The sequence below is a fragment of the Pristiophorus japonicus genome, chromosome 18 (genome assembly GCF_044704955.1).
Source record: "Pristiophorus japonicus isolate sPriJap1 chromosome 18, sPriJap1.hap1, whole genome shotgun sequence".
NCBI lineage: Eukaryota > Metazoa > Chordata > Chondrichthyes > Pristiophoridae > Pristiophorus > Pristiophorus japonicus.
Window position 1 is genome coordinate 99,664,180 of NC_091994.1, and position 18,075 is coordinate 99,682,254.

Below are 18,075 nucleotides of genomic sequence, written 5' to 3' on the forward strand. Positions count from 1 at the left end.
CCAAATTGCTATACTCTCACGATATATGCACCAATGTCAGTGTTCTCGATCAGGCCAACATCCCCAGCATCGAAGCACTGACCACACTCGACCAGCTTTGCTGGGCAGGCCACATCGTCCGCATGCCCAACACAAGACTCCCAAAGCAAGCGCTCTACTTGGAACTCCTACACGGCAAGCAAGCCCCAGCTGGGCAGAGGAAACGTTTCAAGGACACTCTCAAAGCTTCCCTGAAAAAGTGCAACATCCCCACCGACACCTGGGAATCCGTGGCCAAAGACCGCCATAAGTGGAGGAAGAGCATCCGGGAAGGCGCTGAGCACCTCAAGTCTCGTCGTCGAGAGCATGGAGAAAACAAGCGCAGACAGCGGAAAGAGCGTGCGGCAAACCCAGACTCCCCACCCACCCTTTCCTTCAATGGCTGTCTGTCCCACCTGTGACAGAGACCGTAATTCCCGTATTGGACTGTTCAGTCACCTGAGAACTCACTTTTAGAGTGGAAGCAAGTCTTCCTCGATTTCGAGGGACTGCCTATGATGATGATGATACCCTCACTATAAGATAACTGCTATTGCGTCACAGAGGCATGACATGCAGCCGTGATACTGTTAACATTGAAAAGTCATATCACAGTGCTATCTTCATAAGTAACATGTACTGTGGGTATTTATAAAACAGATATAAATATTTATTTTAATTTTAAAATGTACACAGCCTGTTTTGTTGTGCAGGTAATAATTATACTCAACACAAAGTCATTTTCCATAAAGCAAACATACATTTCCTATGAACCAAAATTTGATCTTGTGTACCACCAAGTAACTAAGATAACAGCTTCCAGGTATATAATGAGCTTTTTTTTACCATTGAGATATGCAGTGGAAATAATATGAAATACTACCCTACATTCCTGATCTTTCTGACCAATAGAAAACACCAACAATGACAGACTATTAGCTCCATCTAGACTAATACGTTGTGTTTATTTTTTAAATGTAAGATTATACAGAAACATGGCTCTAAATGCCATCTAGCCACCTTCTCACTGCCACGAGTCAGACCTCCAATCTCCAAGTGAACTATTGAACTGACAAACTGCTGCAGTGTAGATATCTCTGGCATGAAGTCTCTGAGCATATATCTCTGTCGTCTGAGGAAAAGAGTGTTTGAAGACCAGGCCCTCAAATCTACCACCAAGCTCATGGTCTACAGGGCTGTAGTAATACCCGCCTTCCTGTATGGATCTGAGGCATGGACAATGTACAGAAGGCACATCAAGTTGCTGGAGATACATCACCAACGATGTCTCCGCAAGATCCTGCAAATCCTCTGGGAGGACAGACGCACCAACATCAGTGTCTTCGAACAGGCTAACATCCCCAGCACTGAAGCACTGACCACACTCGATCAGCTTCACTGGGCAGGCCACATAGTTCGCATGCCAGATACGAGACTCCCTAAGCAAATGCTTTATGCGGAGCTCCTTCGTGGTAAATGAGCCAAAGGAGGACAGCGGAAACGTTATAAGGACACCCTCCAAGCCTCCCTGGTAAAGTGCAACATCACCACTGACACCTGGGAGACCCTGGCCGAAGACCACCCGTGCAGAAAATGCATCCGGGAGGGCGTTGAGCTCTTCGAGTCTCAACGCAAAGAGCATGAAGAGGCCAAGCGCAGGCAGCGGAAGGAGCGCGCGGCAAACCAGCCCCACCGACCTCTTCCCTCGATGAATGTCTGTCCCACCTGTAACAGGGTCTGTGGCTCTCGTATCGGACTGTTCAGCCATCAAAGAACTCACTTTGGGAGTGGAAGCAAGTCTTCCTCGATTCCAAGGGACTGCCTATGATAATGATCTCTGCGAGGAGGTCTCTGAACATATATTGCCCAATCAAATCAGACTTCAAAGACTCAGTGGGTCATCAGAAATAATACCCGTCTGTCTTCGTGGGAGACTCTCTGATGGGACAGCAATCGCAAACAAGTTCATGCCTACTAGCTAGTGTTCTATAACACCTGTCTTGTAGGAACCATTAGCTGTGGTCCTCCAACACCTCCAATAGAAAATTCTCATCCTCATGTTTAAATCTCTTCGTGGGCTGTCTCTATACCCTCCAGAAGGGTGAGGAATACAGTGTTAACTCTTAAACAGTGAATCATTATGACACAGCAATCTCCAGTTATTGTGAAGCAAGAAAAGCAAATTCCCTCTAAACCTGTAAAATATGTATATCATTGCCCTCTCGTGACTGGGAAATGTGAACATATAGGATTGTTCTTGTTTTCACACGTGTAATGGATGATTTAATTTGTTGGGAACGGAGTAGAAATGAAAACGTAGCTCTGTATAAAACAGACATTCATTCTACATTTGGTTTATAAAATTCATGTTAGGGGAGACGGGAGTGTGCAATATTAATCCAGGCAAGTGGGCAATCTTCTCAAACAGTTCAGGTTAAGATGACCAAGGTTTGGCATTGACGTCTTCATTGATGATCACAGTTGGAATATTCCACCTTCCCAAACTGGGGCGATGCTTTGAAATCAGAGGTTAAAAAGTAAAGTAAAATTACCCACAAAAATCTAGTAAAATAACACTGCAGAGGTCACATTCCAGGTTTCAAGCAAAACTGTGCAGTGGTGGCCTGATCGAGTACATTTGCCACACAGCTGCTCTAAGGCGTAAAATTACCCTCTTTACCAAACTCCAGGAAAGTTCCCTGGCTTTCTCCAGAATTATTCGTCCCCCGCTAAGGAAACCACATTCTCAGAAGTTGCACGTTTCGAAGCCTTGTTCTCTGACCTTGTTGGCGGTTGTTAATTATGTAGAAAACAGGCACTCTTGTTATTTTTTTATATCGAACTCGGAAATTAGCCCCCCAAGTTTGTGGAAATTCATTTCGAACGCTCTTCATCACAACTTAGTACCAGCGGCAACCTGAGACACCTTCTGCTCACAGTGCTCTTGTCAAAGTTAATGAGCGAACACCACAAAGAGCAGGAACACCACGACAGATCCCTGTGGGACCATATCAAATGCTGCCGCACAATTCAGATAATTGACATTGGAGACTGTTCTCTTCATGTGCCAGAACAGTTTTCTATTCAATTTGCAGCCTCTTCCCTTAATCTATTGAGCTTCCAGTTTGGCTTTAAATCTTTTTTGAAAGACTTTGTTAAGTGCACCCTGTAAGTCAAAATGTATAATATTTTTCTATCTTTTGCCCTGTTGACATAGTTACATCCTCCAGAGATGCCGATAATCTTGTTCAGCGCAACTCACTTTTTGTGAACTCATATTGCCTTGCATTCTTTGATCGGTAATCCTGAATTACTGCTCACCAGCATTGTTTCCACAATGAATGCCGAGCTGATCGGTCTACTTTTACCAGTGTCATTCCCTTGTTCCTTCTTGAAGACCGAAATCACATTTCAGTGTTAGACTTCAGGATTCTTGCATTCTTTGATCGGTAATTACTGCTCACCAGCATGGTTTCCACAATGAAATGCCACAATCAAAGTGAGGTCACTGGAGCTTAGAGGATCTGTGAGGGAATCCCAAGGGATCTGCAAAATCATCACATTTCTTTCTGTCTGAGGCCGATCACGCCAAACATCACAGGCACAATGGGAGTAATTTTCAACGGACCACCAACTGTAGTGCTGAAGACCTGTGCACCAGGCAAGCTATTGCACTCGCACCCCTCCCTGACAATGTGGAAATTCATTCACGGTATGCCTTTTAGCTCGTCCACTTGGCCGCTAGGGGCACCGACCCAATCAACGGGAACAGGCATTAGTCCACCCGGCCGCTGGGGAGCGCGGCTCTCAAAATGTGCAATACATGGTAACGAGACTTCCCGGCCGGCAGGCGGCGCTGCACTCCTCCTCCGGTGTACATTGGTCCTCCCGGCCGACAGGCGGCGCTGCACTCCTCCTCCAGTGTACATTGGTCCTCCCGGCCGACAGGTGGCGCGGCACTCCTCTAGTGTATTGGATAGATTGGTCCTCCCGGCCGGCAGGCGGCGCTGTTCTCCACTGCTAGTGCGGATGGGTCCTCCCGGCCGGCAGGCGGCGCTGTTCTCCACTGCTAGTGCGGATGGGTCCTCCCGGCCGGCAGGCGGCGCTGCGCCCGTTGCCCCCGCTTGAAGCTGCGGGGAGAGCGTTTCGTTTCCTGCAGTTGGATTCCACATCCGGGAGCAGAGTCAGGGACTCGATGTGCTTTTCGAGACCGACAATGCGCGCATTCGGGTGAGGAACTGACTGACGGGGGGCCGCCAGAGTCACCGAGGGCCTTCACTGTCCCGAGGCGGGCCCGGTGTGAGCGGAGCGGTGGAAAGTTGGAGGCAGAGCAGGGAAATAGAGAAATACACTGCAGAGAGAGGGAGGGAAACAGGCAGCAAGGAGAGGGAGAAGGCACCAGGAAAAGGGAGAATAACAAACTGCAGATAGTTGCAGGATCAGAGAAAGGGGAGCGAGAGAGAAGGAACCCTCCCCAAACATCAGGCAAAAAGGGAGATCAACAGGGACTGGAGAGAGACAGCAGGGGAAGGGGCATAGAGAGAAACGGAGATCAGGAGAAATAGCACAAACAGGAGAAATAGAAACATAGCAGAGAAAGAGAGAGAGAGGCACCAGGAGAAGATATAAAACCGAAAGGGGCAGAGAGAAATACAGAACGGAGAGGAGGAGGAGGAGGAGGAGAGAGAGAGAGAGAGGAAGGAGGAGGGAGGAGGAGGAGGAGGAGGAGGAGGAGAGAGAAAGGAAGGAGAGGGAGAGAGAGAGAGAAAACAAACCAGTAAAGGAGAGAGGTAAACACGGGGATTATCAGAAACCGCTGAGAAACAAAGGAAGGGAGGAGAGAATGTAGATTGTAGAGAGGGAATGAATATTTCAGAAACTGCAGAGAGAGAACTAGACATCCAGGGAAAGTAGGAACATAACAAACTGGATAGGAAGAAAATACTAAAAACTTGATAGTGGTAGAACAGCAGAAACTGGAGAGAGAAACGCATCTAGGGAAAGAGGGAAATAAATATTGTAGAAACTGCAGAGAAACAGAAAGAAGGGAAGAGCGAACAAAATACAGAAATTGCAGAGGGTAAAGAAAACTTCAGAAAGGACAATAGAACATAGTGCAGAAACTTTAGAGGCAAATAAATAGGAGAAATAGAGATAGAAAGACACCCAGTGAAAGGAAGGGAGAAACCAGAGAGAGAAAATAGAGACTGGAGAGACAGAAAAAGAGGAAGAGAAACTGTTAGAATACAGTAGGTGGATGGATGGAATTTAATATAAAGTGGCGAATGAACCAACACAGAAATCTGAACAAGAGGGAATAAATATGTGGAGAGGGGGAAGAGCATAAAGTACCAGCAGAAAGACAATTTAAACAGAAAATACTGTAAATGCATAGAAATCAGTGAATAGAGACAGAATCAGTCATAAAACAGCCTGAAATCAAAGGGGGTAAAAAAAGGAGTCAGATATGCTGTGTTCTACACTGATCATGTAGAACACAGCAAGTCAGAACGGAAGACAAATTGAAAGGGAGGAGTGGTAATACACACGATAAAGAGGTTAGGAAGACTGCACTCGGTTACACTTGCAGCTTGGGGGCAGATAGTCACTGGAGCAGTGGAGAGAAAAGGTTACGGTGAAATAGAAATTGGAAAAAAACCTGAAATTTGTAGAGAGAAATATTGCTTCCAGCATGGGAAGGAAGAAGAAATCGCTGCACGATTATGCAGCTGAATTCTGTGACCTGTCAGTGAAGAGGCACATTGTCGAGAAGAAGGAAGGAGGGGAGATTCGGGATCTGGTGGAGATTTTGTACTGTAAATCCTGTGAGATCCCAATGAGCGTTCGGAGGGACCGCATTTTAGAGCATCTGGCGTCAGCCAGGCACTACCGCAACAAACGGTTGGAGAAGCATACCTCAGCCAGGCTTCATGCAACCACATTACTCATGTAAGTGAAACAAATTGCTTTGAGAGATTGTGCAGAGTGCCACTGCTTGACAAGGGCAGTGACCTATCCCTCCATTGTACATGCGCACCTCGGCAATGCTATGAGGTGCGATGATATAACCAGGCTGGTTTGAAATGTGTGCCGTGTTTAAACTGTAATAATTACTATTAAATAATCCGCGAGTGGATTGTGCAGTGCCTCAATGGGCAGTGCATGGCGTAGTACTGAAACAGACCAGGAAGCTCCTCACTTTCATCCCTGTGTGACTTGAGCTGGGTGGTGGCAGGAGTGTTACAGTTAGCCCTGACCCACCTGGGCTGAAAGTAGGTGTTGAGTGCAGGACAGGATTTGAGGGTCAACTGTGATATCCTCCCCCCACCATGGTCAAATACTCTGCTGGTGTTCGCTGTCTCGTCTCTCTCGTGAATGACCAGTTAGACGAGCTATGGAAGGGTTACTGACACTTTAGCCCTTTTCCCAGCAAAGATCAGCACCTTAAGGTGGGGAATGGAGAAAAATTAGCTCAGAAAGGTGACATGGGAGAGGTTTGAATGCGGCGTGATAGTGTTGGTAAAGAAGAGCAGCCACAACACTTAACACAGACAGGAGGCAGCTGACCACTGATTCCCTCACAGTGCTCTGTTTTGGTACTCTCGTTCTCTTACACACATTCTCACTCACTCTCATTCTATCAGATGGGGAGAATGCTTCCCTTAGTCCTTACCATGAATCGTTGCAGTTTCTGCAACTGTTGCTCTGTTTAAGAATTCTGTTTGTGGGGAGAACAAATTCAATACCGAGTACTCGGGCACAGCCCATCAGACTACTATGGTACCATGATGTCCATGCAGCTCCCTTTCAATTGTAGCTATGTTGAGGTAGAACTTTGAAGTGAGAAAGTCGGTTCCTTGGATAGTCTAATGGATACAAGCACCACCTGGTTGGCCAGAACATGTACTCTTCTTCCCATAGTGTCATATTTAATATCCATCTGAGCCAGCAAGTGAGACTTCAGTTTAACAACTCATCCAAAGACAGCACCTCTGACAATTCAGCACTCCCTCAGTACTGTAATGAAGTGCCAGCCCTAAGTTATGTGCTCAAATATTGAACCCGCAACCTTCTAACATCAGCTGAGAGCAATAATGATTTCCACTGATAAATTCCCAGATTTTGTTTCGGGTGGCGAATTGGTTTAAAAAAAAAATTCATTCTATATTCATTCCTAGTTAAATATGGACTAAGAGCAGCATTGCACACACACAGTTGCCAAACTGATAGTCCCCTGAAGACTGAGGTCATCGATCAAAGGCCGACTCGAGTCACACACTAAAAGCAAGATCACAATTGTTTTTCCGTGCATAATCTCCAACAACGTTTATTACCCCACCATCATAGTGGTTGGTAAGTGGCTCCAGCCATAACAATATACAATTTTACAAAAATCTACGGTGAACAGAGCCTCTTAACAATGTTGTCCATGAACTGTGTAACTACTTACGGGTTGTCATTTAGAAAGTAAGAAAGACTTGCATTTATATAGCGCCTTTCTGAGCCTCATGGTGTCCCAAAGAGCTATACAACCAATGAAGTACTTTTGAAGTGTAGTCACTGTTGTAATGTAGGAAACGCAGCAGCCAATTTGCATACAGCAATCTCCCACTTTTTTTGTGATGTTGATTGAGGGATAAATATTGGCCAGAACACCGGGGATAACTCCCCTGCTCTTCTTCCAAATAGTGCCGTGGGATCTGTTACGTCCACCTGAGGAGCGACAATTGGAAGAAAATGTCCACTTTTGACCTTCACGAATCTCCTGGTCACCACAGGAACCCATATTGTGTAGTAACATGTTGACATTGAATGCGCCCAGTTCCATTACATATGAAATGAGATATCTGGCTTAATAAACAAATGACTGAAAGTGAATTGGTTTAATTTGTTCCCAGAGTCTTGCAGAACAGGTTCTGGGGCTGTATTGATAGGATCTGTGTATTTTGCTTTTCCCGTTCCATACCCATTTGTGCTGACTTAATCCAAGACAATGATCAATTTGTGTTGATTCAGTTTCTTTTTATTACATTAGTTGATTCTGTCTGGCATAGGCCTGGTTTTGAGATGTACAGAGTGTTCCTTTCAGTGTCCTCAGCCGCTCAGTTGACACTGATTTCAGGGTTCAGTTAACACAGCGGAGCTGTTTGATATTGGGGCCAGTAGAAGTTTGCATCATAGGAACCGGAGTAGGCCATTCAGCCCCTCAAATCTACTCTGCTTTCAGTTAAATAATAGTTGATCTGCACCTCAGTTCCAGATTCCTGCCTTTGCTCCGTATCCCTTGCTACCCATTCCGAATTAAAATATCTACAGGACCATGATGTCCACTTCTCGGCACTACACTTTAGGAAGCACGTCAAGACCTTTGAGAGGGTGCAGAGGAGATATGCCAGAATGGTACAAAAGATGTGGGGCTGCAGTCATGTGGAAAGACTAGAGACATTGAACAAATATTTTGTATCAGCCTTCATGGTAGAAGACACTAAAAATATCCCAATAGTGTATAATCAAGGGGCTATAGAGAGGGAGGACTATATAACTAAAGAAGTAGTACTAGATAAAATAATGGGACTAAAGGTGGACCAATCCCCTGGACCTGATGGCTTACATCCGAGGATCTTAAAGGAAGTGGCTGCAAAGATAGTGGATGCATTGGTTGTAATCTACCAAAATTCTCTGGATTCTGGGGAGGTCCCAACTGATTGGAAAACCGCAAATATAATGCCCCTATTTAAAAAAAAAGAGGCAAACAAAAAGCAGGAAACTATCGGCCAATTAGCCTAACATCCCTCGTTGGGAAAATGCTGGAGTCCATTATTAAGGAAGCAGTAGCAGGACATTGGAAAAGCATAATTCAATCAAGCAGAGCCAGCATGGTTTTATGAAAGGGAAATCACGTTTGACAAATTTGCTGGAGTTCTTTTGAGGATGTAACAAGCAGGGTGGATAAGGGGGAACCAGTGGATGTGGTGTGTATTTGGATTTCCAAAAGGCATTCGATAAAATGCCACATAAAAGGTTACTGCACAAGGTAAAAGTTCACGAGGTTGGGGGTAATATATTCGCATGGATAGAGGATTGGCGAACTAACAGAAAACAGAGTCGGGATAAATCGGTCATTTTCTGGTTGGCAAACAGTAACTAGTGGGGTGCGCAGGGATCGGTGCTGGGGCCTCAACTATTTACAATCTATATTAATGACTTGGATGAAGGGACCTAGGGAAATGTAGCCAAGTTTGCTGATGATACAAAGATGGATGGGAAAGCAAATTGTGAGGAGGACACACAATCTGCAAAGGAATATAGACAGGCTAAGTGAGTGGGCAAAAATTTGGCAGATGGAGTATAATGTGGAAAATATGAGGTTATTCACTTTGGCAGAAAAAATAGAAAAGCAAATCATAATTTAAATGGAGACAAATTGCAAAGTGCTGCAGTACAGTGGGACCTGGGGGTCCTTGTGCATGAAACACAAAAAGTTAGTATGCAGGTACAGCAAGTAATCAGGAAGGCAAATGGAATGTTGGCCTTTATTACAAGGGGGATAGAGTATAAAAGCAGAGAAGCCCTACTACAACTGTACAGGGTATTGGTGAGGCCACACCTGGAGTACTGCATATAGTTTTGGTCTTTGTATTTAAGGAAGGATATACTTGCATTGGAGGCTGTTCAGAGAAGGTTCACGAGGTTGATTCCGGAGATGAGGGTGTTGACGTATGAAGATAAGTTGGGCCTATACTCATTGGAGTTCAGAAGAATGAGAGGTGATCTTATCGAAACATATAAGATAATGAGGGGGCTCAACAAGGTGGATGCAGAGAGTATATTTCCACTCATAGGGGATACTAAAACTAGGGGACATAGTCTCGGAATAAGGGGCCGCCCATTTAAAACTGAGATGAGGAGGAATTCCTTCTGAAGGTTGTAAATTTGTGGAATTCTCTGCCCCAGGAAGCTGTGGAGGCTGGGTCATTGAATATATTTAAGGCGTTGATAGACAGATTTTTGAGCGATAAGGGAATAAAGGGTTATGGGGAGCGGGCAGGGAAGTGGAGCTGAGTCCATGATCAGATCTGCCATGATCTTATTAAATGGTGGAGCAGGCTCAAGGGGCCAAAAGGCCTACTCCTGCTCCTATTTCTTATGTTTCGAGAAGCTGGGATTGCTCTCCTTAGAGCTGAGAAGGTTAAGGGGAATGTCAGAGGTGTTCAAAGTCGTGAAAGGTTTTGATAGAGTAAATAAGGAGAAACTGTTTCCAATGGCAAAAGGTTAACCAGAGGACACGATTTAAGGTAATTGGCAAAAGAACCAGAGGCCCAGGTAAGACATTTGAGTTATTATGATCCGAAATGCTCTCCCCGAAAGGGTGGTGGAAGCAGATGCAATAGTACTTGAACAGGAAAAATTTGCAGGGCTATGGGGAAAGAGCGGGGGAGCTGGACTAATTGGATAGCTCTTTCAAAGAGCTGGCACCAGCACAGTGGACCGAATGGCTGCCTTCACCCAATGTCCTAATGTTGGGTGTTTAAAAAAATAAAACCGCGTCTTGGAATCTCTTCAAAGCTGAATTGTGTGACCGGAGGTGGTGACCAACGTTCCCTCTGGCCGCGCAGCTCTCTGCTGGTCCCGTACAGCCCAGGACCGGCTATTCTAATGTTACATTTCGTGCATGCATGAACTCTGAAATTGGCACACCCAAAAATGTTATGGGGAAAATTGGTGGTGATCTGATCCCTTGTTATTTCTCCTGCATCTACCCTTTCTGCCCATCTACTCCTTTCTCTCATCCTTATAATCACTCTCTCTAACATTGTTTGCCTTACGTCTTCCCTTTCTCCTACAATCGTTGTGCTTTTAAGTAGACATTACTTCGGGATTTACCACGTCTTCTCTTCAACCTTGATGGTATCCTGGATTATGGGCCTGGGATGTTAACCTACTTTTTTCCAACTTATTACAAATTATTCTAATAACCACTTGAGCTTCACTCCCGTGTTTGATTTAAACCCTGCGAGTGGGTAACGGACCTGAGGCAGGGGCAGACTGCACCCTCATTTGAAGGCCTGATCTAGAGTGTTTGTATGAGCCACATTGAGTTGCACCTGTAAGAGACCGGAACGCTGCACCCTTTCCCCAGAAGGGGAGGTGAGTCTCTGCCAAGTGTGAAAGAACTAGCTATTAAAAAGTTTCACTCGCTGACAAGGGGGCGTTCAGCCCTGGCGGAGAACGTCCATTTCCGTTGATTTGTGTTTTGGAGCCCTGCTTCCCTCCCCCGTGGTTTTATTCTGTTCCACGGATCCGCTGTGGGAGGTATAAATTACAGTCATTGGCTTTCAAAGTGAAGTATTTCTGTGATGCTGGGCCTGGGTAAAGCATGGCGGTTGTTAACCTCACTCTAGTTCAGTTGCTGAGGGGGCCACAGATGCATAGTTTACGTGGGCTGGTTTAATCCCAGTTGTGAAGCAGCTAGTGAAAAGTATGTGTGTGTTTATAAAATATGTGTTTTTTTGGCCGGAACGGTTTATGATGTTTCCAAAATAGTTGTTTCGGGCTTTGGAGAGTGCTAAAAATTGATTTTCTCGTACATCCTTTCTGAAATTGCTGTGTCTGAGATGTGACTCTTTAATTGGTTTTGTTTTATTTATTGAGCATTTTTTATAGCTGAAAATCTCCCCACTCTTTTCAATTTACGTTTTTTTTTAAACCCCCCTTTGTCCTGAAGGTACCGACTCGTGCTGGGTACAGTTTCACAGTAATGGGTCGATCTCCGATACCTTGCCCAAGTGACCCGCTCTTCACTGGCCCAAATTTCCCCAACCCCCTTTTTCCGGCGCACTCTCCCAAGATGCGTCGACTTTGTGCACTCAAAACGGCGCCAAAAAACGTACTAACAATTCTGGCCGCTCTGCTGTGTGTCCTGGGTCCTGGCGCGGTGTTCCTCGTGGAGTGGGAGGGGGGGGGCGGAGCTACAGCCCTGCGCTGAAAACAGTGCCGGCAGCTGTCTGCATGCGCAGTAGCTCCTCCCATGAAGGTGATGATGATGCCTGCAGCGTGGGACCCAACGCGTCCCGCCCCTATCCCGGGCCGAGTGGTCTGCCGCACAGGCCAGCCGCTGTCTTCCTGCGCTGAAGGCTACAAGAAGCAGGTTGGTGTGGGGAAGAGTTTTGATCGGGGGGGGGAGGAGGAGGAGGAGAGAAAGAGAGTTTTGATGGGGGGCGGGGGGGGGAAGAGAGAGAGAGTGTTTTGATTGGGGGAGAGGAAAGAGTTTTGATCGGGGGGTGGGTTGGGGGGGGGGGGAGAAAGAATCTTCAAAGATTTTCCAGTACTTTAATATCTAGCTATCTTTACTAAAAATTCCCTATCTGCAGTATCTTACAGCTCATCCACTACTGCATAGAATTCTAAAATATTATCAGAGTCACACTACGCAATGCTGAACACCAAAATTTAAGTTTACATTTTGACATGTTTTTTTGTTAAGTCTAACGTTTTAAATTTCTAAACCTAGTCAGGTCAAAATCCAATGTGGTGTGATGCTGCACACGAATCCATTTGGTGAGAGCATTGGTGTCTTGATTTATTATTTACAAAGAAAACCCTCTCCTTGCTTAAGTGGCCCCTATACTTCAGCCTTCATTGCAAGATTATTTTTAGTCTTGTAAAAACCCCATACTCAGTTTAGTCAGGCTGATAGCACCTACACCCTGTCCAGTCTCACTGCTTGGGATTTAAAAAAAAAACTAGCATTCCTATCATAACACTGTTATTTGGAGGCTAATTGCGCTGGTTTCACAACTCTCCGCAAAGGTTTTCTTTGCGGCCACAAGTGGCCACATACGCTGGCCTAAGTTAGTTTGGAGCAACTATTAGCTGGCCAAACTGGCTTAAATGGCCAAAACAGGCGTAAGTGGCTGGTAATGCCCCCTTTTGGGGGAAAAAAACAAAACTTAAAAAAAATCCTAACTAACGGTCGCAAATTCAATGTGCAGAATGGGGATTTTTTAAGATACTCAAAAAAAAAATCACGTTGCTCCAAAAAAACCAGAGCAACTCCTGGCCAAATTTGGGCCCATGTGCGTGCTTGGACAGTGAGTGTCTGCAGCATGGCGGGGACATCAAAACTGAGCCTGATCCCGGCACTCTCACGCCTGCCTTTTCAGCAGTGGGCTTGCTGGTTTCAGTAATGAGAGAGGGCCATGTCTCATTTCCTCCTCACTCAATGGCACTGAGGTTAATTGTAGCACTGCTGTCAATGCCCCGTCTGAGCTAGCTCTGCAGCTGCCATTCTCCTGGTCAGTGTGACTTGTCTATGTTGCTCAATGCAAGTGCTCACTGAGCCATTTAGGGATCTCCAGTTTTTAAAGATTAATTGAAGTCTGCGATTACAGTAAGTGGTGTTGGAGGATGGTGACTCCTTTACCATCAATTCTCTTTCCCTCTTTGGCTTTCCTCCCCAGAGACTTCTCTTACACGATGACCCACAGACTACTGGCACTCCCTGCCCCCGGCACTCCTCCGAGTGATGACCTGAATGGCATTGCACCTGCCAGATGTTCACTCTAACTTGCAGAACAAACATCGAGAGTTCCGTCCAATCTGTGTAAATTCAGTATCAAATTGAGTGATGATTACGTATTAATTACTGTTTTTCCTCCTTGTAAGAAAGCCTAATTTTAGGCCTCTTTTCTTGCTTGGTTAGACATCATTTAGTTACAGTAATAGTTTATTCTTGAGAAGTAATACTAAGTTCGATATATGCAAGTATCTAAGCAGTAATTAACACAACGGAGCACAAAATGATATTTCCCTGTCCGATTTGAGTAGAGGTCGTAACTGTGGATGCCTGTTGCTGCTGCTTGTCTCTGACTGTCTTCTTCACCTGGTGATCACCTCTACGGTCACAAACGCCAAATTTCCCTAAGTCATACCCTAAAAAGCAGAACTGCGGCAAAATACCATCCAATAGGGTATTTCCCCAGTACTCCCCTTGTTCTACCAAATAATATAAATGGCACACACTAGTCCAGATACAGACAGTGCAGAGTTGTCCCCCCACCCCGTCTTCAACCCCCCCCCCCATCTTTCTTTTAGCCTTGACATAATGTTATTGTGTTCATACAGATGATGACTCACTATACATTTTAAAGAATAAAACTATACACTAATAAAACTTGTACTAAACTGCAATCGAGCAAAGCTTAATATTGAAAGGAACAAAAGAGATTAATTTCTAACATCCTCTCCAGGCCTCTTCCTTTGTCCATCCTCTCCTGCAGCTGGTAACTGAAGCTGGAGTTTGTCCTGCATGAAGTACTGTCATGCAGTACTTCACCCAAGTGACTATCCTGCAATTGTCGGGACAGAGAGTACCAGGCTACCAGACCATGTAAGCTATTGTTGCAGAGCCGGACATACCTTGGAGATGGACATGTTCCAGCAGGAGTTACCTGCTACTGATTGGTAATACTTGCTGATTTATTCTTTTGCCCCTTGCTCACCCAGGGCAGCTGTTATTAGCGATAATTTCACTCCACGACTCCAGCTGAGGTTCACTAGCTTGCCACACCCTGTGCATTGAATCCAAGACCCTCCTGGTCTGTGGCCGAGTGCGATCCAAAAATATGAGTCTTCTAATACAGAGCTCTTGTTGTCTTAGTGTTTCCCCCCGCCCCATTCTCTCTTCTCCTTCACTTGTTTCCTTTTAGCTGGTGTGCCTTGCCTGATCTAAATAGCTATTCCTGTATTAGATTTGGAAGTGAATGTTGGCAAGGTGTTTGACTGATGGGCATCACAGCAGAGCACGATCCTGTCCACGTACACACTTCCAGAAGTTACTGGGTTGCAATCATGAGTGGCAACCCTGGCCCATTTCCCCCTGGCCCAATTCAGGGATGCTGAGGCCAATTGTAGAGCTCTGACCAGAGGTCGCCGACCTGAAATGTTAACTGTTTCTCTCACCACAGATGCTGCCTGATTTTGAGCTTTTTCTGTTTATATTATAGCGCTCTGACCGTTGACCTGGCTGAGATTATATAACTCGGCGTAGACTAGCTATTAAACCTGGGCTCGATGTGGTCAGCCACTCATTGACTAAATGACGAGTCCTTCAAGAGCTGCAGATTAGAGTGATTTTTCTTGGTGCTTTATTTGTAGAGCACATGAAGAATGGGGCTCAAGTGGAGACCTGGGACATGAGAACACGTCTTCTTTTAATAGGTCCCTTTTGGGCTCATTGGAGGGGGAAAGTAGTCCTGCATTGCCTGTTGCCCTGGATACTGTTGGAGGCATGGAAATTACCTGCTGTATTTTAATGGTATGCCAGCTATACGACACTCCTGCCACCAGCACACACACATTGTTGTACGGCATTTACCGTCGGTCACACTTTGGACCTCAGAATTCAATTTCGGGTATCACACTTGTATATATGCAAATTTCTTCTTTCTTCCATTTCCCCACTCCAGAGCCCTTGTAACAGTGTAAAATCCGGCTCAGCCATGAGCAATGCCAAAGGACATCCACTAGTTAGTGGAAGAGCCATGTGTTTAAAAAGTATCATCCCAGGAGGGGGAAAGAAAATGTTTTAAAGCTTGCATTAATAAGATATGGGTGAGGACATACCACGGGTCCACTATAGTTTGAGGTTTTAAAAACCGCATCTTGCAAAATGATTACGCTGGTTGGAAAAGCAAGCCGGATGTAATGCTTTGAGAGTGCAAATGCTGAGAATCATAAACTGTGCAACACCATGGTCCGGATTGATGCAATTTGCAGTGAGATGACACGGGTAGCAGTAGCAACCGTCGGTATAAATGCCTATCAGCTCGGCTTGAAAGATCATTAAATTATAAAGCCCTCAGGAGCTGTCTTTGGTGGCTGAAAGATCAAATCGGAGTTTTGACCGTCCATTTATTGGGAAATGAATTGCATAAGATTTGCAGCAGAGAAACAGGCCATTTGGCCCATGCGGGTGTTTATGCTCCACACGAGCCTCCTCCCACTTCATCTTGCACTATCACCTTATCCTTTTGTTCCTGTTTTCCTTCATGTATTTATCTCATCATCATCATAGGCAGTCCCTTGGAATCGAGGAAAACTTGCTTCCACTCTAAAAATGAGTCCTTAGGTGGCTGAACAGTGCAATATCTATCTTCCCCTTAAATGCATCAATGAAAGCAATTCCACATTTTTATCTCCTGCGTGTATAGAATAAGAGTTTGATCCACAATTACAATATAACATTTACACTAATACATTTGATTGTTTTTGCTTTAAATCTCTGTGCCTTGGTTTTGCTTCATGACTATTCTGTGTCTCTGCTGCCTTTCTTCGCAACTTGCATTTCTAGAGTGCTCATGTATAGAAGACATTTCAAAGTACTGTACAGAGTGGTGAGAAAGGTGGATGCTGAACTGCAGAGTAAAATAGGAAAGCAGATAGATTGCAGTTACAGTTGGAGATGGAGTGCTTGTCCCTGTTTGTCACTATTTTCATTTTATTCCTTTGCTTTCATGGTGTTTCTCTTTAACCTCTCTCAGGATGCCTCTTTTTCACTTATTTAACCAATCCCTCACCAGTGTTTGCAACATCAAGATTATTTGAGATTCTTGGAAAATGTAGGGAGCCTTTACGTGTTACTGAGAACGTTGCTGGCTTGTCGGCTGGGGGATGGGGAAGGTGTGGCTGTTGTACTGTTGCTGCTTTGTGGGTTCAGAAATGAGAGTAAACAATATCTATTATAAAACAACTTCCATTTCTATAGCACCTCTGTGCCAGCTGTGGCTCAGTTCGTAGCACTCTTGCCTCTGGGTCAGAAGGTTGTGGGTCCAAGTCCCACTCCAGAGACTTGAGCACTAAAATCTAGGCTGACACTCCAGTGCAGTTCTGAGGGAGTGCTGCACTGTTAGCGGTGCCATCTTTTGGATGAGATGTTAACCCTCTCAGGCAGATGTAAAAGATCCCATGGCACTATTTCGAAGAAGAGCAGGGGAATTCTCCCCAGTGTCCTGGCCAATATTTATCCCTCAATCAACATCACTAAAACAGATTGTCTGGTTATTACATTGCTGTGTGCAATTTGGCTGCTGCGTTTCCTACATTACAAAAGTGACTACATTTCGAAAAGTACTTAATTGGCTGTAAAGCGCTTTGGAACTTCCAGTGGTCATGGAAGGCGCTATATAAATGTAAGTCTTTAACGTAGTAAAAACACTTTACTGGAGCATTATCAGGCAACATTTGACACCAAGCCACATAAATTCTAATTTTAACTTAATTTATAATTATTGTAAACATTATTTAATTTTGTTTAATTATAATTCATCTTTATTATACTGATTTTACTATTGGATACTCATTGTATTATTTACAATGTAATTAGAATTTCTTTTTTTTAGTTTTTTCACCTGCGTGTGCGCATTTTGGCTTCAGACCCAAGCCTTTTACCTCTTGCGCTTTTTCTCTCTTTCCCTCCCTTGTCAATATCTAACATGTTGTAAGATGGTTAAGAAGCACCTTGGGACGTTTTACTACATTAAAGGTGCTATATAAATAAAAGTTATTATTATAAAGAAATATTGGGGCAGGTGGCCAAAGGAGCGTCTTAAAGGAGGAGAGCGAGGCGGAGGGGTAGGAAGGGAATTACAGAGCTTGGGGTCTAGGCAGCTGAAAGCATGGCTGCCAGTGGTAGAGCGATGAAAATTGGGGATGCACCAGAAGCCAGAAATGGAGGAGATAAGTGAATTGTCATTGGTCCACACAATATTCAATAAGAAAAAGTTGGATGAAAAAGCTTGTTGTACCTTACCTATTAGAGACAATTTATAAAATGTGTTACAGAGCAATAGCAGATCATATTATTAAAATCATGTACAATGTGCACACATCCTGTGCACAAACCTTACTTTCCGTTGCCACGATTTTTGGTCATGCTTTTGTACCAACACATACTGTTGTAAATTGCAATGCCAACATTTTCTGTTCAGTTTTGCTTGTCAGCTGTCACAGTGTAGTTGCAGGTTCTGGCCAGAAGGTGACTTTGTGGCACAAGTTTCT

General features: G+C 44.8%; 1 protein-coding gene across 2 annotated transcripts in view; it reads left to right on the forward strand.

The window, feature by feature from the left end:
• The first annotated feature begins 4,760 nt into the window (after positions 1-4,760).
• Positions 4,761-18,075, forward strand: part of LOC139229309 (myo-inositol 2-dehydrogenase-like) — a 34,027-nt gene continuing 20,712 nt past the window's right edge. For both annotated transcript variants that reach the window (XM_070860992.1, XM_070860993.1), the window contains exon 1: positions 4,761-5,967. In XM_070860992.1, the coding sequence (XP_070717093.1) occupies positions 5,711-5,967 (257 nt within the window). In that variant the 5' untranslated portion in view covers positions 4,761-5,710. The remainder of the gene's footprint in view (positions 5,968-18,075) is intronic.